Source organism: Pipistrellus kuhlii, unplaced genomic scaffold (assembly GCF_014108245.1).
Source record: "Pipistrellus kuhlii isolate mPipKuh1 unplaced genomic scaffold, mPipKuh1.p scaffold_m20_p_1, whole genome shotgun sequence".
Taxonomy (NCBI): Eukaryota; Metazoa; Chordata; class Mammalia; order Chiroptera; family Vespertilionidae; genus Pipistrellus; species Pipistrellus kuhlii.
The window spans coordinates 140257622-140282881 of NW_023425404.1; the positions used below are offsets into that span (position 1 = coordinate 140257622).

Consider the following 25260-nt stretch of genomic DNA (forward strand, 5'->3'; position numbering starts at 1 on the left):
CAATCAGAAAATCCGGGGGTAAGATCTAGTAATCCATGTTTTAGCAAGTCTTCCAGGTGATTCTGATGCAAGTTCAAGTTGCAAGCCATTGCTATAAGCACAGTTAACTAGAACAGAGGTCAATGCAATGTCCTACAAAATGGTACCAGTTCACAACTAAGTAAAAGCCTGTTTGATGGGTTGTGAGTACAACAAGTAGGTTCTGTTCACTTTCTGGAGTTATATAGAATGAAAGGAGTTCTTCATCAATTATTATTCTATCCCAGAATAACACTGATGCTAACCAGACAATTCAGAAATGTATGTTTATTTTGTTGAAGTTAGTTTTTCTCTGACTTAGAATCCTATGGGGATTCTTCTTTTAATTAGAAGCAATGCATCATTATAGCTGTTGGAAATTTTAAGAGCAGTTGTTGGTCTTCCCCTCCTTTTACAAGGAAAATGACACTGGAATCATCTGTCTATTCCTTAAATAAAGCAAGAATTAAAAAAAAAATAACATCATCCATTTAATTCTATAACAGTTCAGAGGGAGCTGTGGTAACAAATAAGGCCAATAAGGAAAGAAAGCCAGGCAGCCATGAATATCTGCATGTTTTTAGAGAAAAAGTAGGCTTATGGCTACGTGACCACAAAATCTCATTCCCTTTCACTTGCTTCAACGGCATTCTGTGAAGATTCCCTTTGATTCTATACGTCTTATATAACTTCTCCTCTTCTCTTTTGCTACTCAGGAGTGAGCTTACTGATTCCTGCTGGGGCCATTCCCCAAGGGAGAGTCTATGAAATGTATGTGACTGTACACAGGAAAGAAACTATGAGGTAAATATGTGTGTGTTTTTCCGGTGCACTTGACTTTATCAATCATGTCTGAGCTGAAAGAGAATTGTACAATAGAAACAATAAACCCAAAATATTGTGTCTTGAGTGCCCTGCTTCTGGCATGCTCTTGTTTCCCAAAATGTATAAATGTGAATGTTTACTGCTCTTGATCTTTGAAGCTGCAGACACTTTTTGAAGATCTTGAGAATAGGCAGAAGACCAGAGATCTCTTCCCAAGTATACTTGCAGCCATATTAGCTATAAAAAATGGCCAGAAACATAATCCAGAGGAACATGACCCATAGATTGATCAGAGAGACACGTGGGTAGATACAGAGACATCAGGTTCATGTGGCCTGGCTCAAAAATCCAACCTTTTTCCCATCATAGAATTCAAGGTCACAAAGAATTAGACAAACCCAAACTCGTGAATGCTGCCCCCACTTCAGCCTCGCAGTCTCTTCTCATCTGTAGATTCTTCTTTTTGTAACCCTTTCTAACTTAAGTATCATCAACCTCCTTCTTATGTTTACCTCCTATGAATTCTATGCTGGGCCTTTCTAAATGGAACTAGCGTTGATTAAAAACTAGATTGAATCAAAAGGTTCCATTTTGTATATGTCATAATCATAAAGATGCAGCTATTTTAAGTGAAAATAGCAAGAGGAGTTTAGAAGTCCTAAATTCAATTTTCAGTCTGGCCTCTAACAAATCATGGTATTTCTTGCTTAGTTCCCACGTAAAATGCATGCATTGAATAGTGCTTTAGAGGCCTGACTGATGTATGCTTCCAAAGCACATACATCTTAAAATAAAAGATGTTGTTGAAATAATGATCCTTACATGTAATTTCTGCTGTTTTTCCCAAGGGGAAAGGCATCCGCTCTTTAGTCCTGAGCTCTGAATACAAAGCATTAGTGACAAATGTAGAATTGGGTTATCATTATAACACATTATACCTTTCTTCTCCCCCTCTGTCATCCTCAGAAAAACATCCACTTTTAGTCTTCTTCTTATTCTTCAGTAGCCAGAAAGCTCTTTTATCATGCTCCTGGGTGGAGATACTGATATTTATAATCTGTAGGACCCAGAACATTTTTCTCCAGGTAGTGTGCTTTCACCTACCTAAACACTAGCCTCAGAAAATAATAAAATTCTTCGAGCATTATTCATGCCTAAATTTGAGCACCAAAAAATCACTAAAAGACTTATATTTACTCACATCAAATATTCATTTTTTTCATTTTCCAATGCAAAGTAACATTCATGGTCCCTCCAAGGCCTTCTCTTGCTGCTATGGAAATGAAGATTAGCCAACTCCAAGATCCCTTTGTTGTTTTGTTTTTCCTCCTTTCTCGTGTTCAGAGTCAAGGTTAGTGCTAAGTACTTCCATCTCTCAAGGCCATGCCAACGTGGATATTTTGTTTAAACAAAAATGGGTACTGGCTGATACTTTATCCCGAGAAGCATGGAGGTATTTACGGCCCCTTATTTTCCATCTGGTCAGCATTATCTGTAGCTGAACATCAAGCCAGAGGAGGCCTGCTGAAGCTGAAAGACGTGTGCCTCTCACCTGCCACCCACGGTTTCCCTTCCCATAGTTTAGTCGGCATCTGACCAGGATAATTGTACCTTTTAGATGAAAGGGAGAGAACACAGAAAATTGATAAAGTGACAAACTTCTGCTTTTAGGTTCCTCTGCCTTTGACTTTAAAGAAAGGGAAACAAAATCCCTCCTTGCCGTGCCTACCACCTGAAGTTACATGCAGAGGGAATTATTCTATTGAATTCAGTGTACATCAAAGTTCTGTTTGTCAAAATGAAGCCAGAAAAAAACTCAAGATCTTAAAAAAAATAGGCACAAGAGACCATGAAACAAGGAACAAACACAAAAATATAACTGTCTCCAATAAATGAGAAAGTTCCTCTTTGTTGTGAATCAGATGGGTGTGCTCTTGTAAAAATACAATGACAAGAGTATGTTTTAGGATATAGCTATCCTACAAACATAGTTACCATTTATTCATCATCCTTTTTTAAAAAGTATGTTTTCATTGGTTTCAAAAAGAGGGAGGAAGATAGAAACAACAATGATGAAAGAGAATCATTGATTGACTGCCTCCTGCACACCCTCTACACGGGATCAAGCCTGCCACCTAGTCATGCGCCTGCACAGGAATCAAACCATGACCTCCTGGTTCATGGGTTGATGCTCAACCACTGAGCCACACCAGCCAGCATTTTTCTAATTTCTCCTATTCCTCCCTACTACTCTGCAAGTTGTGATGAGCTCCACTTTAAAGATGAAAAAACTAAGCTTGGGGAACTGAAGTCACATAACCAAGGTTTCACAGTTAAAGTCTGAGAGACAGCAGGATTCACACCTGGGTTATCTCACTACAGAGCTCTCGGCTCACTCTCACATGTCATCAGTCCTCCATCTCACCAGTGCAAAAGCCACACCTCAGCCTTCTTATCTAGTGCACTCTGGACCACAGTTTCTTCCTATTGCTCACTACAGACCCTCTGTCTTCACGTGATGTGAGAGACAACTTCTTGCAAAGGAGACCCTGTGAGGACATTAGGAGCTATGAATACTACTTTAAGGCATTGGTGGGAAATTCAGATTATTTTTCTCCATTTTTCTTCTCTCTCATTCCCTTTATTGCATCCAGAACTGGGTATTTTTCCAGCCGGATCCCATCTAGCTGGTCATCTGCCACTGTGAACTGTCTAAAGGGAAGCCTGAACTTAATTTCATGTGGCACGGTGAATGAGGCGAGAGGGGGCTTATCATTACCAAGAATGCTCTAAGAGGAAACACAGATAGCACATGAGCAGCCCACGTGAGCTTCAGAGATGGGACAAGCTGTCTCTGACCAACAGGGAGCAGAGCTGCAAGGCTGTGCCCAGAAACCCTACCTCCCCAGCCTTATGGGTCTCTGAAGGGGCTGCACAGCCTCTTTCTCCCCCTCCGTGGATACAATTTCCACAATTAAATGGCACTTACATGGGCCTTTTGCCTTGTTTCCAGTAGCAGCTTAAAAAATGAGCCTCAGATGGAAATTTTACCCATTGTTATCACTTATCAAAAAACAATTTGAATTGAAGATATGAACATTACTTTTCCCTTATTTTCTACTTGCCTAGCAGTTTTCTCAAAATACTAAAAAAAATCTATTTAGATATTTCAACTATAAAGGTAAATACAACTTTTTTAATAAATTGTAGAGGAGGCCATGGAAGGGTTTTGATTAACCAGGTGATAGAAGAATAGCAATGCTTTTTAAAGATTATCTGGCAAATGGTGTGTGAGATGAATTGGTAGATAGAACAGAAAGACACCTTGGAAGGCTGGGCGCCTGATTAGGCTGTGGTGTAAGAGGAGAGGGGACAGAGCCAAGATCGAGTCTAGAGAATCGAAAGTGAAGTATATTTCAGAAGAAAAAGTATTTCACAACTGGTTAGAAGTGATGCAAAACACAAAGAATACAGACAGGTACCAAGCCTTGGGCACTGTGAGAACCATGAGAACAATGAGAGAGGTCAGAAGCAGCAACTGGTTTGAGCAGAGAAAGGACAATTTCTGAGTTACATGGGCCCAAGCTGTGTGAGTGTGGAAATCTGGGATTCCTGTTAGAGATGCAGATGGCAAGTCATCAGTGAGTGGACCCTCGCAGAGGAAAGACTCAGAAGCAGAAAGAAAACTAGGGAACAAACTCTGGGAAATATTCCTATTTACAGTTTGGGTTTGGTGAGCAAAACTAACTAGAACATGAAAGGATAAATCAGATAAAGAATTTGCATCGGTCATGGTCCTTAGCATATAATGGCCCCCTCAAAATAATGTTTTAAATGAAAGAATGAATGTTGTGTTATAGGGGGTGAAATCAAATGTAAGGAAAGTTTCAAGATAGAGGAAATGGTTGATAAAGGTGTTATTAAAATCCTATATAATAAAAGGCTAATATGCAAATCAATGGAATGGCGGAACAACCTGTTGCTATGACATGCACTGACCACCAGGGGGCAGAAGCTCAACTCAGGAGCTGCCCCCTGGTGGTCAGTGCACTCCCACAGGAGGACTGCTGCTCAGCCTGAAGTCAGGTTCACAGCTGGCGGTCACAGAGGCAATGGTAGGAGCCTCTCCCGCCTCTGCAGCAGTGCTAAGGACCCCTCAGGGGATGTCCGACTGCTGATTTAAGACCACTACTAAGCCAGCAGTCGGATATCCCCCAAGAGATCCCAGAGGGTGTAGGCTGGGCTTAGGGATCCTCCCTCCCCAGTGCACAAATGCCATGCACAAGGACTCTAGTTAAAATATAAAGAAAGAATAATAATTTACAAAAACTTTTAGATTTGTCAACTAGAGGATATTGATGGCCTTTAGGTACTTTTTTAAAGGATGAAATCCCAGTAGGAATAGATTAAGGTGCGAGTTAGTGGTGAAGCAATTAGACTAATAAAAGGGTAATATGTTAATTAGACCAGACATCCTTTTGGACAAAGCCACAGTGACACAGGCCAAGGTAGAGGCAGTTAGAGGCGATCAGGCCAGGAGTGGGGAGCAGTTTGGGGGTGATCAGGCTGGTAGGGGAGGGCAATTAGGGGGTGATAAGGCCTGCAGGGGAGCAGTTAGGGGCATCAGGCCAGTAGGCAAAGGTGATTATGGGTGATCAGGCAGGCAGGCAGGCAAGCAGTTAGGAGCCAGCATTCCCAGATTGTGAGAGGGATGTCTGGCTGCTGGTTTAGGCCTTATCCTGCTGGATTGGGCCTAAACCAGCAGCCAGACATCTCCTAAGGGGTCCTGGATTGGAGAGGGTGCAGGCCGGGCTGATGGAAACCACTCCTCCCACCCCCCATAGTTCCAGTGCCATTAGTAATAAGACTCTTTCTGCTCACAAAGGTTTGGGTAGTAAATTTATAACTACTCTAAAGAATCCTGATGGAGGTTTTCCAAATCTAACACCAATTTGTCCCAAGTTTACTTGAAGATTACAAATAAGGAGTTATAAATTTAATTTTTTAAACCAGAAATTAGCAAATTACATCCATGAATCAAATCTAACCCATCACCTACTTTTATATTATTGCCCAAAATCTAAGAGTGATTTTTACTTAGTGATTTTTAAATGGCTATACAAGCACCTATGTAATATTATTGATGTTGGCCCACAAAGACTAAAATCTCCACTGTCTGAATCCCTAAGAGAAATTTTGTCTAAAAAAGTTTTAAACAATCTATACTAATAAAAGGGTAATATGCTAATTAGACCAGGCATCTTCCAAACATCCTTCCAGACAATGCCACAGTGGCCGGCATTGAGACAGAAGTGGTTAAGGGCAATCAGACCAGCAGGGGGCAATTAAGGGGTAATCAGGCCAGCAGGGAGGGGGGCAATTAAGGGGCAATCAAGCAGGCAGAGAAGAGCAGTTAGGGTGTGATCAGGCCAGCAGGGGAAAGCAGTTAGGGGGTTATCAGGCCAATGGGGGAGTAGTTAGGATCATCAGTCCAACAGGCAGAGGTAGTTAGAGATAATCAGGCAGGCAGGCAGGAGAGATGTTAGGAATCAGCAGTTCCAGATTGTGAGAGGGATGTCTGACTGCAGATCAGGCCTAACCCAGCAGTTCACATCCCCCGAAGGGTCCTGGATTGGAGAAGGTGTAGGCCAGTCTGAGGGACTGTCCCCCTGTGCATGAATTTCATGTACTGGGCCTCTAGTCTATATATATAGAAGACTAATATGCAAAGTGTCCCCTTAGGAGTTCAACTGCCACTCACTATGATGTGCACTAACAGCTAGAGGGCAGCATGGAACAAAAGAAAGCCCTGACCAGCAGCTGGCAGCCAGGGAAGGAAGGCCCCTGCCAGCAGCCAGAAGGCCCCAATCAGCCCTGATTGCTAGCCAGGACTAACTTAATTGCATGTGGCATAGTGAATGTGATGAAACACAGACAGCACATGAGCAGCCCATGTGAGCTGCAGAGATTCCATGTACAAATTTCATAACCAGGCCTCAAGTCATATATATTTACTGAACATAAATAATAATGTGTTAGGATAGTGAGCCAAAAATCTCTTACATAGGTAATTATATTGCAGGAAGTTTTCATTCATTTTAACTTATAGTTTGGAACTCTGTAAACAGTTGACATTATTACTTCTCAGTGGAACCCAAGATATTCTCCTTTTAAGTGTTCTTAAATTCTCCCTTTGAAGGAACAGCTATAAACTAAAGGTACTGGGTGAAGGGAGAAGAGTCCAGATAAACTTAAGTCTTATTCTCTTACTATTCTCTGCAGTGTGTATTTATTGAAATCCTACTTATAAATAAATGATTCAAGGTGATTTATGAAAACTGTTTTTTCAATGGGAGAAAATCTATTTAATAAGTGGATGGGAAAAAAATGGGAAAAGTAAAATTTAAAAAGATAAGATAAAGTCAGATAAGTATTAAAATATAAAATGTCCCCAGCATATTTATGATAACAGGTCTAGGTCTTGGATTCACTGTTTCAAAACTTTCAAGAGGGGAACGTGGTAAATTATAAGATCCATGTGTTCATATTAATACAATGAACAACATCCTTATAATAGAAACAGGGCTGCTTGTTAGTGCCCCTCAATGTAAGTGGATGCTATAAGGTCCAAGTATAAATAAAGTGAAACAGTTACACAAGGATTTAATAATTCAGTCCAGGGCACAATACTTAGCTATTCTTTCTTAAACTGGAGATAGATTTATGTTAGGGACTTGGTGACACTCCCTTTAGAATAACTTGCATAAACTTTTTTTTAATATTTTTGTTATTATTAATTTTCACCTGAGGGAAAAGGAGACACACAGAGAGAGAAACATCAATGTGACAAAGACACATTGATTGGTTGCCCTCTGCAAGACCCAGACTAGGGCTAGGGATTGAGCCTGCAACCAAGGTATGTACCCTTGGCCAGAATCAAACCTGGGATCCTTCAATCCATGGGCTGACTTTCTATCCACTGAGGCAAACCACATAGGACCATAATTTTTCCCCCCTCAATTGAGCTTTTGATAGCAAGCGAGGTAGATATTCCCTGTCAGACACCTAGAGTTTAAATATTTCCAGTTGCAGTTATATGTGAGACCCCCTTTAAAAGGTAGCTGGGCTGAGGGTTGGATTGTCACCCTGGAGGACCTGACAAAAGACATACCTGTTACTAGAAGGCATCTGGGCCCACACAGAGGTGGATGGAGATGGCTTCTTTTCAATAAGCAGCTCTGAACCTGGTCTAGCAAACAGGCAAACAAATTTCTCCAGGCCCTAAACCCAGATGAGCAACCCCACACACACCATTAGGTGAAAGAAACAGAACGATTTTGTTTGCATTCTAGTTTTGCCTGTAGCTAGTGCAGACTTAGGTGGATATGCTAATATCGCCAGGTTTCCATTTCCTCTTCTGGAAAAAGAGGTAAGGTAAATCCTTATCATAACCACTTTACAGGTGTGCCATGAGCAGCAAAAGCAACCGCGCTTGTGAAAGTTTTATTAAAGATGCCGTTCTGTGTTAGAAAGGTTCCCCTCACTGATAACAGCAGGCAAAATGTGAGAAAAGCCCTCTGACACGAAATGGGAAACCCTGTCTCACAGCTTGGTACTGGAAGCCTCAGAACCCACCCAGGGTTTACAGTGATATTGTCTTTATTGGACTTTGAAAGGCCTGTGAAAGTTTAAGCGGTGTTCATTACTAAAATCCTACTTAATTGCTGCTTCTACAGCTAATTTTTGCTTTGTGTTCATTTCCATATCATCTGCAGTGAATATTTACTCAATTTTTGCTTAAATAGCTTACATAACACAAGATATAAAAGAGTCAAACAGATAATAATTTAATAAAAAAAGAAAAGAAAAATAAAAAAGTGCACAGTAAAAAGAAAAAAAAGAGAGAGAGTCAAACCCTTCTCTGCAAACACGTGAATCAGACCTGTTTATATTTATTTTCTACTCTTTTTGTGTAATGGGTTTTAATATCATCTCTTTATATAAATTAAAAATTTTAAATTTAAACACTCTGACCTGACCGTTGGTAAATCTTAACGGTTGATCCCTAAGTCACTCCTGTAAGTGTTTGTAAATGTTTCCAATTTCAACACTGTTTTCATCTTGAAAACACAGACAAGATTTCCATCATTATTGCTTCTTTGTTTTTCATTCCCTGTTATGAATTTCACTTCACCCGTTCCCTATTCATTACATTCTTGCACCTCACTGAGTTAATAAATTCTTTTGACACCTACTGCCCCTTCCTCTTCTTGGTACCCATCCCCTGAGGATGGCGCCCATCAATATTGCATGCCAGGGCTATGCTGTGAGAGAGCAGGTCTGACAGCTCCCTGGGCCAGCAGGGAGTCTTCTCCCTTCTGTTCCAACTCAGTGATGAGAAGAACCCCTCCTCCTTCTGCCTCCAGCACCTGCTGCTAACAGCAGACTGAGGGACAGCTGTTTCCAATCCTCACTTGTATTGCAAGGGCCACTTGAAATGGTTTCCACTATATTTTCCTTCCTTAAAAGTTTAATACTCCACAGACACATACAGCAGTATGGGGATTACCAGAGGGAAAGAGGGTTTGTGGGAGATAGAAAGGGGTATGGGAGGGGAGGGGGGGGATAAATGGTGACAGAAGGAAACTTGACTGGGTTGGTGAACACACAACACAATATACAGATGATGGATTAAAGAACTGTACATCTGAAACTTATATAATTTTATTAACCAATGTCAGCCCCAATAAATTCAATTTAAAATTAAATTATATAAAATATAATTTTAGAAAAGTTTAATGCTTGAGGTATAATTGCAACTAAAAGGTAAGAGTAGTGCTTGGAAAAATGCAATCATTGCTTTCCCATCACCACTGACTCTGGTAGGAAAAGTTGAATTGTAATAAGCTCAGGGCAGATAGTGTAATATTAACTATGACACAATAAAAGCAAAACTTCACTCCTGATCTAAGAGGATGAATTTCAGATTGGAAGGAAGGAGGGAAAACTAGGTAAAGAGGAAATGAAAATGAAGGGGTAAAGAGGATGGTAATGAGTTCTTAAGCTGCCAATAACCTTAAACGTCCAAATATAAGTACATTTCCAAGTACCTTGATAACTTTAGATTTAATAAAACTGAGTTGTTATTAAATGAGAAGGGAGATGATATTAAAAGGCTAAAAGGAGTCAAAATTGTTTTGATTTCCTAAATGTAAGGGGAGCGAGGGAAGCCATTGGTTGGCGAGATACTAGTAAAATTTTAGAAAGAGAGTAGAAGCAGTGACAGCCGGATTTTATTAAGGGGGAAATATGCCAAATTTTAATTGAGTTCTCAGAACTTATAAAAATAATTGTCAGGAACTAAAGGAATATCTAAGATTTAACCTTACTTGTGAGCTACCAAGTAGACTGCCAGTTTTGCAGATGCTGACACATGGCACAAGAATCCTAGTTAGGGACAAAGTGTACTCATTACTCACAACAACAGCGCCATCCAGAGTATCCTCATTTTGTGCCAGTTTTCCTGAGCCCAGGTGCTACAAGAGTGATGCAAAGAGGGACAAACAACATCTATACACCCAGTGGTTGCAGCTCAGAAAACAGCTCCTGGGCTTAGGAAACCTGAGTCTTTTATCATGAAAAGTAGGCATGTCTACCACTTACTCCAGAGGTAAGCACTGCCTTATCTTCCAAGGTGTGTGCTATGCAACTGCTTTGCAAAGACAGGAACGTGCAAAAAACATGAGAGCTCCATGGAGATTTTTCTTCCAACAGTATTAAAAAAAAAAAAATTAGTAACAACTGCTACCACTCATTGAGTGATAAATGAGGCCATAGAGATAAGTTAACTTCTAGATTGTGTAGTATTTAATACAGGAACCACAAGTAAATAGTAGAGAAAAATCCATATGAAGTGCCCATTGCCACTATAAAGGAATGTGATATGTCTCTGCAATATCCACATGAATGAAGTGGAAAGAGGTGAACGAGACAATATACATTTTAATGGGTTTATATTTGGCTGAACTAAATAACTCAGCATATTGATGTCAGACCAGAGAGACATCTCAAGCGGTGCCCTTGAAAAGGTCTCTGTCTCTTGCCCTATTCTTGTATTACAATGTTATCAGTGATTGAGATGAGAACATAAGTGGCAGGCATATCAGATTTATGGAGGATGAAAGACTGGGTGAGACAGCCAATATTTGGAGGAAAGACATAGCACTAAGAAATAGATGTCCTGAAATTATTAAGGTGAAATGAAAGAGCTAAATATAAGTGTCTGTACATAGGTTCAAAAGCATTGCATAACTGTAGAGACTTAGCCCAAAAGCCTTTCATGTTAGAAATATAATACATAGATTGGTTAGTTTAACAAATTACTCAACCTTCTTGGGGATTTATTGCCTCATTTTATACATAAAATGCTTAACCATATTATATCCATCTTCCCATCTAACTCAAGCATGCTAAAAATATTTATCAATAATTACTTGATTGAGAATAACCTAAGGCAATGGTTTTGTGAGATATTGATAAAACTACATATTCCAAAACCCAGTAGTCTCCCTGCACTGTCTACTTGAGCATTACATTCATCCCAAGACGACCCAAATTAGGGAAGATACTGAAACACTGATAGACATCTATATGAAAGGGAGATAGAAATACAGGGAGAGATTGGGAAATCAAATGATTTTCTAGCTAAAGTTTAAAACATTAAGGAATTGAGAGAATGTTTGCTCTGAAATACAGAAGATTTTTTTAGAGACATAATAACAATAGCTAAATATTTGAAAGGCTTTCATGCCATAGTAGAAAGAAAGCAGGCCAAGGATTTATTGAGAGGAATCAGGAAGGGAGATTGTGTTCATTCTAAATAAGAATGCATTGTATATGTAAGTTGATAATAGATGAAATGAGCCTCAGCAGTCGTGGACTATAATTTCTATTGTGTCAAAGCACTAACCAGCCCTGGCCAGGTAGCACAGTTGGTTGTAGTATCATCCTAATGCACCAGAGTTGTGGGTTCGATCTCTAGCTGGGGAGTATATAGGAGGCAACCAATGGGTACATGGATGGGTGGAGTAGCAGATGGATGTTTCTCTCCTCTCTCTCTCTCTCTCTCTCTCTCTCTCTCTCTCTCTCTCTCTCTCTCTCTCCCCTTCCTTCCTCTTTCCCTCTCTCCTTCTCCCTCTCTCTCCCTTCTTCTTTCTCTAAAATCAATGGATGAAAAAATTTGAAAACTAAAAGCCACATGTCAGCATTTATAGAGAGCCTCCTGCTTTGGACAGAAGATGGTACTTATTGATCCCAAGGGTGTTTCCTCCTCTAAATTACATGAGTCGATGATATTTAAGCCACATTACCTGACAGAATAATATTGAGAACTGTTGTTGAGAAGACATTGGTCTTAGTCCCAGCTATAGCACTGTGAGTTGTGAGAATTTGGGCAATCTACTCAACATCTTGGGACTACAGCTTCACATGCCAACTGATAACTTGGGTTAATTTATCCATTTGTTTCTTGATTACAATCTTGTTGGAGAAAAGATTTAAGACAATTTAAAAAGAGAGATGTGAGTGAAATAAAGATCTTGAAGGAGTTGTTTGTGGCTTTTTTTCCATTTAGGCTCTGATAGTATGAAGTATACAAGGAGAGAGTTTTCATTTTACTGTAGAAATAAAATTCTGTAGTTTGGTCACTTTTGGAAGAATGAATTTGCTGTTCTAGCCCGAATTGTTCCCAAAAATTATTTGGAGGAAGTTTAGCTCTAGGGTGTCCTTGTTTTCAAGTGATGTTTTTTGAAGTATTTTTTCAAGTTAGGTCCCCAAAACACAGAAGTACTTAAAACCCTGTGAGGACAATAGCAAGTGTTGCCAGAAAGCATAGTTATGTAACCTCCTAAGTACTGTTTCTTTTCATTCCATCCTGAAACTATCTGTACATGCATTTCAAAGGAAGTCACCAAAGGAAGACCTGTATCTGGGGGAAGAGGATCAAAGGGATGCTGGCAGACCCACTGTTATCACAAGACCTCCAGTCTGGCAAGATCAAAGTCTCAGTATAAAGAGCATATCTTCCACTTTGGTTCTGCCTTAACTCCTGTTTGCCCCCCCAAAAAAACTCAAAAAAAATAACTGTTCAATTTTAGATCTAAAATCTCAGAGTACATACACAGAAATGTATGGAAATGTCACTGATGCTGCTCTCTGCCCTCCTAGGCCACCCATGGAAGACACTCAGACACTCCTGACCCCTGTGGTGAGCTGTGGGCCTCCAGGAGCCCTGCTGACCCGCCCAGTCATCCTCACCATGCATCACTGCGCAGACCCCAACACCGAAGACTGGAAGATACAGCTCAAGAACCAGGCAGCACAGGGACAGTGGGAGGTGAGCTGCTGCAGTTGGGATAAAGATGGAATTCAGGGGCAATCCATTCAGATAAGCAGAACCAAGCATGGGAAGGCTTTTATTTTTTTATATATTTTAAAATATATTTTATTGATTTTTTTACAGAGAGTAAGGGAGAGAGATAGAGAGTTAGAAACATCAGTGAGAGAGAGTGATTAATCAGCTGCCTCTTGCACTACCCCTACTGGGGATGTGCCCGCAACCAAGGTACATGCCCTTGACTAGAATCGAACCTGGGACCTTTCAGTCCACAGGCCGAAGCTCTATCCACTGAGCCAAACCAGTTTCGGCAAGGCTTTTATTTTTAAAACAAAACATGGATGGAATTTTATCTTATGCTCAAAATGAAAGAGAGAGAACATGCAGGAAGGGGATCAAGAGAGGAGAGGAGAGGGGAGAGAGGCAGGAAGGGGGAAAGACAGACAGACTGTTTATTGAATGCTTTATCTGTTGTCTGGTAGTCACAGAAAATTATGGTCAAGCATGAGCTAGCTCATAAGGAAAGTGTACTTAGGAATCTTACACATTTTGGAATATACATACAATATCTTGGGAAGGGAAATTTATTTATATACACTTAGATTATAAAGTCAGTGTTTATTAACATAGTTCATTTTCAAAATGGAAAAGAATCTGGCTAAAAAGAAAAAAAACATCAATTGAGCTATCAACTATTAAAGTGTGTATGCAAATTTTGGTGAATATATCTAAATTTTAAATTTATAGGTAAAGAAACATTGCATTTGGCTGAGAAAATGTTGGCTCTTACAGAAACAGTATTTCAAGTGCCACTAGGATAAAGCACATCTGTGGCATCTTGCCTCTCTGTGGCTGCTGCCATCCTAATTTCTTGAGGACAGTGCCTTAAGAAAATCCTGTTCTTGACATCAAAACCCTTCAGTTAGCACCCACAGTTAAGTGCCAGAGGATTGTTATGTTTCCCATGAAGGTTTTATACCTAATACCTTTTAAACATTTGTGTATATTCTCGTTATTTCCCCTTGAATAAACAGGGTCTATTGTTTATATGGAAAATAGCCAACTAAAAATTACATTTTAGATTATTCTCAGGAAAACACATTTCAGGATTTTTTTAAATAAAAAACATAACAATTTTTTTAAATCAAATACTTTGAAAAAGCTACCCTGTATTTTTGTGTAATCATTACAAAATGTATCTAATCTATATGTTATATATTTTGTGATTACATATCATATTTTCCTTTTAGGAAGGAACCATTTGAACAAGCTATACATACACATTCAAGACTAATATTTTAGGAAAAAGTCATATTAGACCTAGAAGAGCAGCAGGGAACCCTGGATTAACTGGAATTTCCTGCTATGGATATGTTCTTTCAGCCACTTGAGGGGATCACTCCTTGTTAAAGGACCTCCAGTCCAAGACTGAAGTCTAGGAATATACTCTATGTTGAGTTAAAACCAGACTTAATGAAATCTAACTTTAATTTAATTAAACTTTAAATTATTTACCTCAACAACATTCCAAATTGTACAATCAGTGACCCCAAATTGCACAATTATCTATACAATTACATTATGTCTCGGTAATTTGAATAATAATAATTAATAATAATAATAATAATAATAATTTGAGTAATAATAATAACATCAGCATACACTAATAAAAGAGTAAGACGCAAATTGACTGTACCTTTAAGACACCCACAAGCCAATCAGGAGTGAGTATGAAAGTCAACCCAATAAAACTAGAAGGTTAATTTGCATACCCAGGCACCAAGCGGCCTGGGGTGGGACAGGATGCTTGCATTATTGCCATGGTGTGGACTCAGGCTTTCCACACTTCCCCAGACCCTCCAGGCCTCTGGGCAGCATGGGAAGGTGGAAAGGCAGCTCTGGCTTGAGCAAAGGCGGTGCCAGCAGCCAGGGGAAGGAAGGCCCCTTCTTGCATGAATCTTCATGCATTGGGCCTCTAGTAATAATGATAAAAGAAAAGAAAGAGATGTGAAGAGAAGAGGACAGTCCTTATGAAAACACTTAGATTTGGGACAGGGACAGGGGCATCTATATACTTGGCCATATCTTCCAGGAGGCTTTCTGTAACATGCCATGATTAGATGATGCCCGAGGCTGATGTTCACCCTGCGAGAGAAAGCAGCTTCTTTCCAGGTGTCCTATTGGGCTGGAGATGCTGAGCTTTTCCTACTCAGTTTGAACTTCATCTTTGGGTACAGGTTCAGCTGAAGAAACAATTTCATGGATACTATGAAAAGACAGCTCTTACTGGAGCTCAGCTGATGTTGCAAGGCCTAGCTAATAAACAGCCACCTGAGGGGCCTACTTCTTTCAGATCTTTGTCCATCCCCAGGGACCCAACTTATGGTGAAACATTTCTTCATTTTTTGGACAAATAACCATTTGCTCACCATCAGCCAGGCCCACAGTGGGAAGCAAAGTAGATAGATATAAGTCCTGCCTCTGTGGAGATGAAGTAGCCTAATGCAGAGGGTGAGTTATACCTGCACATGTATTTTATTTCTCCCACATGAAATTTTCTTTTAAGTTTGAATTAGTAAAAGGATAATTTCACATAAAAATATAAACTTCCAGTTTCTCTTGAAAAATTAAAGGCTATAGGCTCAGTAGCCCTAAACTTACACAAAGCTACAAAGGGCTGCAGCCAAGTGGAGACTCAGCTCTTTAGACAGGCCTATGCCCTGCTTTACCACAGTCTCCACCACTCCTTATTGTCTTCCTATCACCTCGATGCTTTGGGAAGCATGTGGAATCGTGACCCTTGGTTTATGGGTTCTATGCTTGCTCTTTCAGATAATTTCTGTTGCCTGTGTCATTCGGATAAATTTAAAACTGTATGTCCCAGTGTTTGAGTGTCCACCTATTCACCAGGAAGTCATGGTTAGATTCCCAGTCAGGGCACATGCCTAGGTTTCAGGCTGCATTCCCAGTAGATGGCATGTAATAGGCAGCTGGTCAAGGATTCTCTCTCATCATCAATGTTTACAGCCCTCTCTACCACTCCCTCCCTCTCTCTGAAATCAATAAAAACATATTTTAAAAAAAACAAAACTGAGTTACTATTTTCACAAAATTCATCACTTCCACTTATTTTTATTTCTTGCTAAATATTTTCAACATGTAAGAATAGATTATATAAACACTTACTTGAAAAAATAACTCAGAAAATTGTCTTAAAGGCATGGAGTTGACCACACTGTGCTTTCCATAGAGTCTAGTAGCCCAGATTAATGAGGAAAAGTAGTGGTTTTGCTTTAGAAAACAATTGGCAGGTGAGTTTGGAAGAACACAGTAGAATGATATTGCATCATTGCCTAAGTTTTCTAATTATTTTCAAACCCCTAGAAATATATACACACTTTGAATAATTATAAAGCTAGTGTTTAAACTTCTATGCTATAATTGTATTGAAATAAAACAGTACTTTTGGTCTCAAAAATATTTTGGAGATTAAAACATTAAATTCTCATAAACACATAATAAATACAGCTACACTGAAAAAAGATAATTCATGAATTTGTTCTGAAATTTTATGTAGGTTCTCCGATCAAAACATGCTAAATGAATGGCATCTAAATAAAGAATATAAGCAGTATAAAGGCAAGGGAAGTAAGAGAGATAACAGGACAGATAGAAACAGAGGGATAATAAAGCCTGAGAAAGAAATAAAGGGAAGAAAAATTAATAAGCATAGCTCAGGAAAAGAGAAACTGCAGCCTTTACCACCATTTATCCGCATCAGGGTCCTCAGGGCTCAGCCACGCCCCCTTCCTTCTTGTCCTGCAGGATGTGGTGGTGGTGGGAGAGGAAAACTTCACCACCCCCTGCTACATTCAGCTGGATGCAGAAGCCTGCCACCTCCTCACAGAGAACCTGAGCACCTACACCCTGGTCGGCCAGTCCATCACCAAAGGGGCCGCCAAGCGCCTGAAGCTGGCCATCTTCGGGCCCCTCTGCTGCTCCTCTCTAGAGTACAGCGTCCGGGTCTACTGTCTGGATGACACCCAAGATGCCCTGAAGGTAAGTGGCTCCTGCATGACGTGCCCTTTTCACCTTCACACCAAAGGTTGTCTGCGCACACCTAGAGTAAGTGTATGTGTGTGTGTGTGTGTGTGTGTGTGTGTGTGTGTGTGTGTGTCGTATCCCAGTGTGGGAACACAAGTGTTTGGCCTCAAAAGATGCAATTTTTTTATTTTTTAAAAAATGAGACATTTCTCTGAGACCAGGCTGATAAATGAGCTGTTTCCACTACACTGATCCCTCCCAAGGGCTACTTTTGTTTACCTTCCTTGATTTTCTTTAATGAAAAATTAAGAAGGGAGAATTTGGCAAGGAGACCTGTGGATGGTAATAATCCGCTTCCATGTTTATCGCAGCTGTGTTCTCCCTATAAAAGGAATTGGCATAGTTGCTCACACTGTATGTTCCTCTTGTGTGCTACTGCATTTATATGCATTCCCATTCTTTTTATGAGGAGTGCAAGGGAGAGGCTGAGCATTTGACAACAGGCTGCTGCTTTGCAGAATAAATGAGCTTAATACCTGGTCCCACTATTGCCATTCATTGTATCCCATTTGAAGCTGAAAAGGATGTATTATAGTAAGCGTCTTTGGATAAGTTGCAATAAAAGGAGGAATTAAAGAAGCATGCCAAGGACTAGGAGACAAGTCAGAGTGTGATAAATACCACAGATGAATGCAAAGTTCTATGGAAGTTCAAGAGACGGAGGCATCATATTATTTTAAGGAAATATGAGGAAAAGCTCACATTTTATACTGGCCCTAAGGAAAATATGGTTTGGTCCTGGCTGGTTTGGCTCAGTGGATAGGGCATCAGTCTGTGTACTCAGGGGGTCCTGGGTTCGGTTCCAGTCAGAGGCATGTGCCTTGGTTAGTGGGCACATGCCCAGTGGGGAGTGTGGAGAAGGGGCTGATCAATGTTTCTCTCATCAATGTTTCTAACTCTCTCTCTCTGTAAAAAAAAAAAAAAATCAATAAATTATATATATATTTTTTAAAGAAAATATGGTGTGACCAGCAATAATGGGGAAAAAATACAAGATTTCTAGGTGAAGTGAACAGCATGAAGAAACAGAGGGGGCAGTGAACTCAGACTCTATTGGTGCATAGTAAAATGACAGATGGGAATTTTATTGGCTGAACCTGGACTGCCAGGTAGAGGAGCTGAGATTCAGTTTCTTGAGTTAATGGAGATTCACTGGAGAAATTTAAACAGAAGAAATACATGATTGGAAATAGATGTTTAAAATATTAGTCTGATGTCAGTGGAAAGATAAAGAAGAAAAGCAGGGAAGGCCTGGGGTGATGACAGAGGCATGTGAAGAAGAGAAGAGGTGCAGAAGGTCCTGTTCAAGTAGCTCTAGCTGGCCAGCTAACTAACACTGAATGCGTGGAGCAAGCCTGCCTCAAGTCACAGGAGCAAACCCAGGTGGTAGGTAGCAGCTCAGGGTGTGGATCTGGTGCCTTTGCTCTGGGTATATTGAGTTCGAGATATGAATTAGATATTAGGACAAAATGCCCAAGGTGTAGAAATATGGGTGTGGCTCTCTGAATAGAGTAAATCCTGAGATACAGACTTAGGAACCAATTGTATATTGATACTTGTCATCATGGTGATAAAAGGTAATATCCCGGGAGAGTAGAGGGAGAAAATCATAAAAACTGAAAACTTGCTATGTGCTGATCAAGTTTCTAAATATTTCTATTAACCCATGTACTCTTCACAACAATAAGATATCATCCCGTTTTTAAAAAGTGCAATCCAAGGCACAGAAAAGTTAAGTTGCTCGAGGTCACACAGCTATTGAGTGTAGAGTACAAGCCTCTCTCCCAGGCATCTGGCTGCCGTCTGGACTCTCCAATCTTAAAGTGGGTTTCTCAACGGGCCACTCACTTGTCTAAACGAGGCATACAGTCCACAGGAGGTGAGTTTGACATGCTAGCCCTACATCGTAGAGACCAAAGGGAACCCTGGCATTGCAAGGGAGGATGAATGGAAGCATTCGAAGGAGCTTCTGAAGGATGAGCACCCAGAGAAAGAAGATGAGAAGTGGGAGAAAAATGTGTCAAATAAAGCAATTTTTCTGGAAATCAGGGTATTTCCTTCTGGTGTTTCTATCCAGAGAGTAATTCTGGGTCATGAAGACTGAGTGTGGCAGGTTGGGTCCATGAAGAGAATGAGACAGTCAGTCACTGGATATATTTTTGATGGTTGAGCCTGCAGGAGTTTCTGATGTTGAATAAATGATGTGAATGCACAGCTCAAGTGTAAAGCCTAGGGTTATTTCTTTTATATTCTTTGCAAATGTGATACTTCTAAGGCTCTGTCAGGATAGAAATCATCCGAGGCTTAAATTCTTCTTAGGGAAAAGTGTATTCATAGAGGAGTCATGGGAACTGATTAAGGTGAATCTTTTTAATGATTCCAAGAAAAATCGTTGCAGAAGATCTACATCATACTTGAAATATTTGATACACGTATTTGGTATTTACACACATAGTTTTTATACTCAGGCACTATTGACCTTTCTTCCCAACAGACACACACGTATCCATGCAAAGAAAATAATAGTCTATAAATAATTTGGATTATTTTAATTAGTGGTCCACACCAAGAAAGACTGACGCACAGGTTTTAGCCATGAAAACAAACCAAGAGCAGTTTGTGTTGTGGTCAGTGCTTTCCAAGTAGACATCTATAAATTCCCAGCATCTGGGGATCCAGCACTTAGCCTAAAACAAACATGAATAATGGATAAGGTATCTTACACCGCATGGCCTTTGAATACTGCAGAAATATCAAAATGCTAGTTACAGTTGAGCAGTCTAAGATGGGTAACTTAACAAGGAGAATATTTGTTCAGCCACAACCAAACTGGAATTGGAAACTGGGGGCCGATAAACTCAGAAAAAGGCCCTTCACTACCTCAGCTCTGCCTTTTTGGCACCCTGCCTGCCAATGTTCCCTACCGATATAGTCTCTCTACCATATCCCTACTTCTCTATTGTCTGTTATCCATAAACACTGTCCTTTGCAAATACTTCCTCCTTCTTCAGCCCCACCCCACTTTTCACTTATGCTCTTCCTAAATCTGTAGTTTTCTATCCCACACACATAAGAATCAGGTGGGGAGCTTTAAAAAAAGATTTGCTCTGGAATCTCAACCCAAAAGTTTTGATCTAATTGGTCTAGGTATTGGTTTTGGTTTTTATTTTCAGCACTTCCAGGATAAATCCATTGTGCAGCCAAGATTCAGAACTCTTATCCAAAATGCTTTCACAGATCTTTTTGGAACTTTAATCCTATTAAGGACAAATTTTCCTACATTCTCTCCCCCATTCCCTTACCTGTTCACATTAACTGAAACATGAGGTTTCTCACAATCCCTACAGTAAGGACAACACACTCTAACTAACCGCAGGACCAGGAGGGCAAAGTGCCAATACCTCTCATACCCCAGGACCACTTCTGGGGCATCGCTGTATTTCAGGGACTAGTTCTCTGTTCTGTTATTATTTCTTCTGTTACTCTGTTATTAATCACCCATTTTAGTTCCTTGGTGCAGCATACCCTAAAAATATAGGGTGGGGCAAAAGTAGGCTTACAGTTGTAATTCATAAGGAACAATACAAGAGTAAACTCTGTGTTTCCCATATTCACAACTGGAAACTTACTTTCGCCGCACTCTGTATATCCCCTCACTAGGAGAATTGCCTCATGGTGTTTTGTTCTACTCATTCTATTCCCAGAATCCTCTCAAGTTCAAAGTCACCACATAATCACAGTTCCTTTGCCCAAATTTATTCTAGCAGCCTTATTATCCCATATTATTATCACATCATCCCATATTATCTCTCCACCTGTGTGGACACACTGTAGATTTCATCCTCATCACAACCACACCCAGATCTCCATGTATGAAGCTGCTCCTTTCTGACCACAATCACATGACCTTCCATCTCTATACACAAGGTGCAAGCAACTTCCTTTGTTCTTAAAGAAGAACTCCTTCAACCTCTTGCGATCTCCTGGTCCTCAAAGCCATATCTGCTCACAGCCATATCTACAGGGAACTCACCCCCACTCTGAAATGTCTTACCGTCTGGAACTGCCGCAGGTTTTTCTAATTCCCATAGCTAAAGAGGAAGCCTTCAACTGCTACTTTCAGGATGTTGAGTTGCTCTAAAAATTCATAAATGGCTAATTGAATCTATTATAATCTCAAGATATATGCCCTAAGTTTATGTTTTACCCTGCTTCTCCCATATCATTTCATTTATCATTCATATATATATATATATATATATATATATATATATAGTTTTTAAAAATACATTTATTGATTTTAATTTTTTTTAAGAAAGAGAGGAAGGGAGAGGGACAGAGACAGAAAAACAATGACGCCCCCTACCAGGGATCAAGCACACAACCCGGACATGTGCTCTGACCAGGAATCAAACCGGCAACTCTTTGGTCCACAGTGCTATGCCCAACCAACTGATTCCCACAGGCCAGGCCTCATTTATCTCTCTTTGACACATCTGATTTCACAGAGCACTTCTTCTAAGTCTCTCCTGCTCTCTTGAAGTCCTTGATTTTATCACAGCCCCTTTGTGTTTTACAAAGACACAACTCTTATTGAGCCACCCAAGGGATGCTCCCTCAGCTGCTGTCCTTTACCCTGGAAACCTTTCATTTCAGCCTCTTCGCACCTAGTCTGGGCTCTGATGAAAAGAAGCCCCACTTCTTTGTTTGTGCTTTTAATTCTCTCCTTCCTCTACCACCTGCACCTCCAGCACAGCAAATGATGCCCCAAAGTGGGTCTCCCCAGACTTGATATTTTCTTATAGTTATTGCTGTGCCCTGGGGATTCTTTCTGAATTGCAGAAGCCCTCACAGATGCTGGACTAGGGCAGAGAGGGGAGCCCAGTGGAGCACGCCTTCTCAGGGCTAAGGACCCCACAGTTGGGAGAGCTATTGGACGAAAATGATGTCTGCAGCTGAACAAAGCCAGCATATGAATTTCCACTTATTATCGTATGTGCTTATATTGTCCACGTGGATGGGGGTTGCTGGGACAAGACCACAGCATTTGTTTCCAACAACTCTGCTGAATTCTTTCATCTTCCCACCCACCACATCCACTTCAGCAGCTTTCATAACGATTTCCTTGAGTTTTGTTAAGCCTGAGGGCAAAAATGATCACCTGAAACTTAAAAGCTGTGATTTAGCAATTTGGAAGCACTGATGTAGCATTAGAATGCCGGCAGTAAGTGCTGGAGGAAAAGGCAAGGCTGCTGGGAGACAAATGAATTCTTCCATTTGCCTTTCACGCGCATTGTTGTTTTTCCCTGCTCATGTGCTCAAAAAGGCTGTGAGAGCCATGTGCAAGTTGAGTTCCCAGAGAGAGATGAAGATGCTGAGAATCATGAGAGTAGTTTAGAACCAATTCCATAGAGGCCGCATCTATTGAAAAGGTTGTATTGGGTGTTACCACGGTTTTCCTCTTTTCCTCCTGTTCAGGTGATTAAATTAAGAATATTGGTGTTTTTCATTTCATTATTTGCAAAGACTTAAGTCCTAATGATTATAAACCTGAAATTAACAGAGAACAAGGTTATATTTGCAATAAGTTTAAAAACACTCCAGGAGAAATATTCATCTATGTGGAAATAAGTAATGTCTGCCCCCCTTATCCTAATGGTATAATTTATGAGACTTTTTTCCCCCTATGTAATAAAGGGGTTTATTCTGAACTCTGAGATTCAGAACCTAAAAGAGGAATTATTTGCATATGAGCTGGGCAGTCTGTGATGGTTATTGAATTTCTGGCAAATGTATATGCCTATGCAACACAAACAAACACATGTGTATTAATATAAGCTGGCTCTCTTCTGTAGTCACTTGCCATGAGAAGAGTCTTCTTCGCATTGCTTCATTTTTCACACACCCTACATTAGTCTACAGCTTTGGTAGAGTACAGTGGTTGGCAAACTCATTAGTCAACAGAGCCAAATATCAACAGTACAACGATTGAAATTTCTTTTGAAAGCCAAAATTTCTAAATTTAAACTTCTTCTAATGCCACTTCTTCAAAATAGACTCACCAAGGCCGTGGTATTTTGTGGAAGAGCCACACTCAAGGGGCCAAAGAGCTGAATGTGGCTCATGAGCCACAGTTTGCCTACCAGTGAAATAAAAGTAACTCTGTGAAATATCATATTTTGTTTAAAAGGTAGGGGGAAAAAAAGAGAAATACTGAAAATTAAAGAAAGTAGGAAATCCATTTAAGGATTATGCAACACACATTTTTTTGGGCTGAATTTCTAGATAGTCGGGTAGTCTGTAAAAGGAGTTATTGTCATCCTGAGGGTACTCCCTTCTCTAGTGTTCTGATGCCCTCTCTGTGGCAAAACGTGACCCTACAGACCTCAGAACACCTGAGGCCCTGTCTCTTCTCTCCCTCGCGAGGCTAGCCTTCTATTGAATTGGCCCCATTAACCATATCTTTTCCTTCTGTTTCCTCAAACAGCCTCAAAACTAACCTGATGTAATTTCAGGATCCTGGTCTCGGGGCTTAAATTAATATATGCATACATGTACCACATACTTAGATAACATCAACAAAAAATGCATTCAAGGTTACAAATGTGTTTTCCCTGCCGAGCGAGTGGAAGGATGTGGAATGAAGGAAAGATTTGTCAGGCTGGCTGGCTCCACTGGTCCTGCCACTCTCAGCTCTGTGGCTCTTATCATTGAACTTAGCCACTTTGGAAAGACATTTGGTCTGCACCAGGGACACTTAGAAGATTCAAGGAGACCAAAGTTATTCAATTTCCTGGCACAAGATAGACACTTGATAATGCTAATTATCCTTAGGTGGGTAGTTAGGTGGGCATTTTGAAGACAGTAGCTCAATGAAAACCTTAGCTCTAATTGCAATCTAATTGTGGGATGACTTTTAGGTTTGGTAGCAGGCTGGTGGTTCAGCTGTTCAGAGGCATGGATTATTTTGGTCCCCCCAAATGTACTCACCTTTGTCTTCTCATGAGACTTGTCCCTGGCCCTTGCCCTACCATATATTCTAGAAATGACCTGCCATGTATACTAATAAAAGCCTAGGTGGCCCTCGCACCCTCACATCATCACAAGATGGCCACACCCATGTCATCACAAGATGGCTGCCACAAGATGGCCAGCAGGGGAGTGCAGTTGTGAGTGATCAGGCTGGCAGGAGAGCAGTTAGGCATCAATCAGGCCATCAGGGAAATGGTTAAGGGGTGATCAGGCTGGCAGGCAGAAGCAGTTAGGGGCAATCAGTCAGGTAGGCAGGCAGGTGAGTGGTTAGGAGCCAGCAGCCTCAGACTGTGAGGGGGATGTCCGACTGCTGGTTTAGGCCCAATCCCCATGGGCCTAAACAAGCATTTGGACATCCCCTAAGGGGTCCTAGATTAAAAAGGTTGCAGACTGTGCTGAGAGACACCCCCCAGTGCATAAATTGCATGCACCGGGTCTCTAGTTTTGAATAAATTTTTTAAGAGATAGAGAAGAGGGGGAAGATAAAATAGAAGTTGTGGTGGGCAGGTATATCTTCAGAGCTCATGTCACACAAAGATATCTATACACAGCGCTCTGAACCTGTGAATGTGTCACCTTACATGGCACAGGGACTTTGCATGATTCTCCCCTAGAGCCTCCAAGAAAAAAGGCTGCCCCACCAACACCTTGGTTTTAACTCAGTGAGAATCTGTCAGACTAACTTGCAGAAAGTAGGGTTATAAATATGTGTTTTTCCAACACCCTAAGAGTATGGTAATTTCTTACTACAGAAACAGAAAATTAATTCAGAAATCCTATCTAATAAAAGAGTAATTTAAACAAATTGACCGTATCTCCACTACACCCACAAGCCATGCCCACCAGCCAATCAGGAGTGAATATGCAAATAAATCCAACCAAGATGG

General features: G+C 40.5%; 1 protein-coding gene across 2 annotated transcripts in view; it reads left to right on the forward strand.

Moving 5' to 3' along the window:
• UNC5C (unc-5 netrin receptor C) overlaps window positions 1–25260 on the forward strand; it is a 370938-nt gene that overhangs the window by 318828 nt on the left and 26850 nt on the right. For both annotated transcript variants that reach the window (XM_045570659.1, XM_045570666.1), the window contains 3 exons: window positions 735–822; window positions 13069–13237; window positions 17063–17296. In XM_045570659.1, the coding sequence (XP_045426615.1) occupies window positions 735–822; window positions 13069–13237; window positions 17063–17296 (491 nt within the window). The remainder of the gene's footprint in view (window positions 1–734; window positions 823–13068; window positions 13238–17062; window positions 17297–25260) is intronic.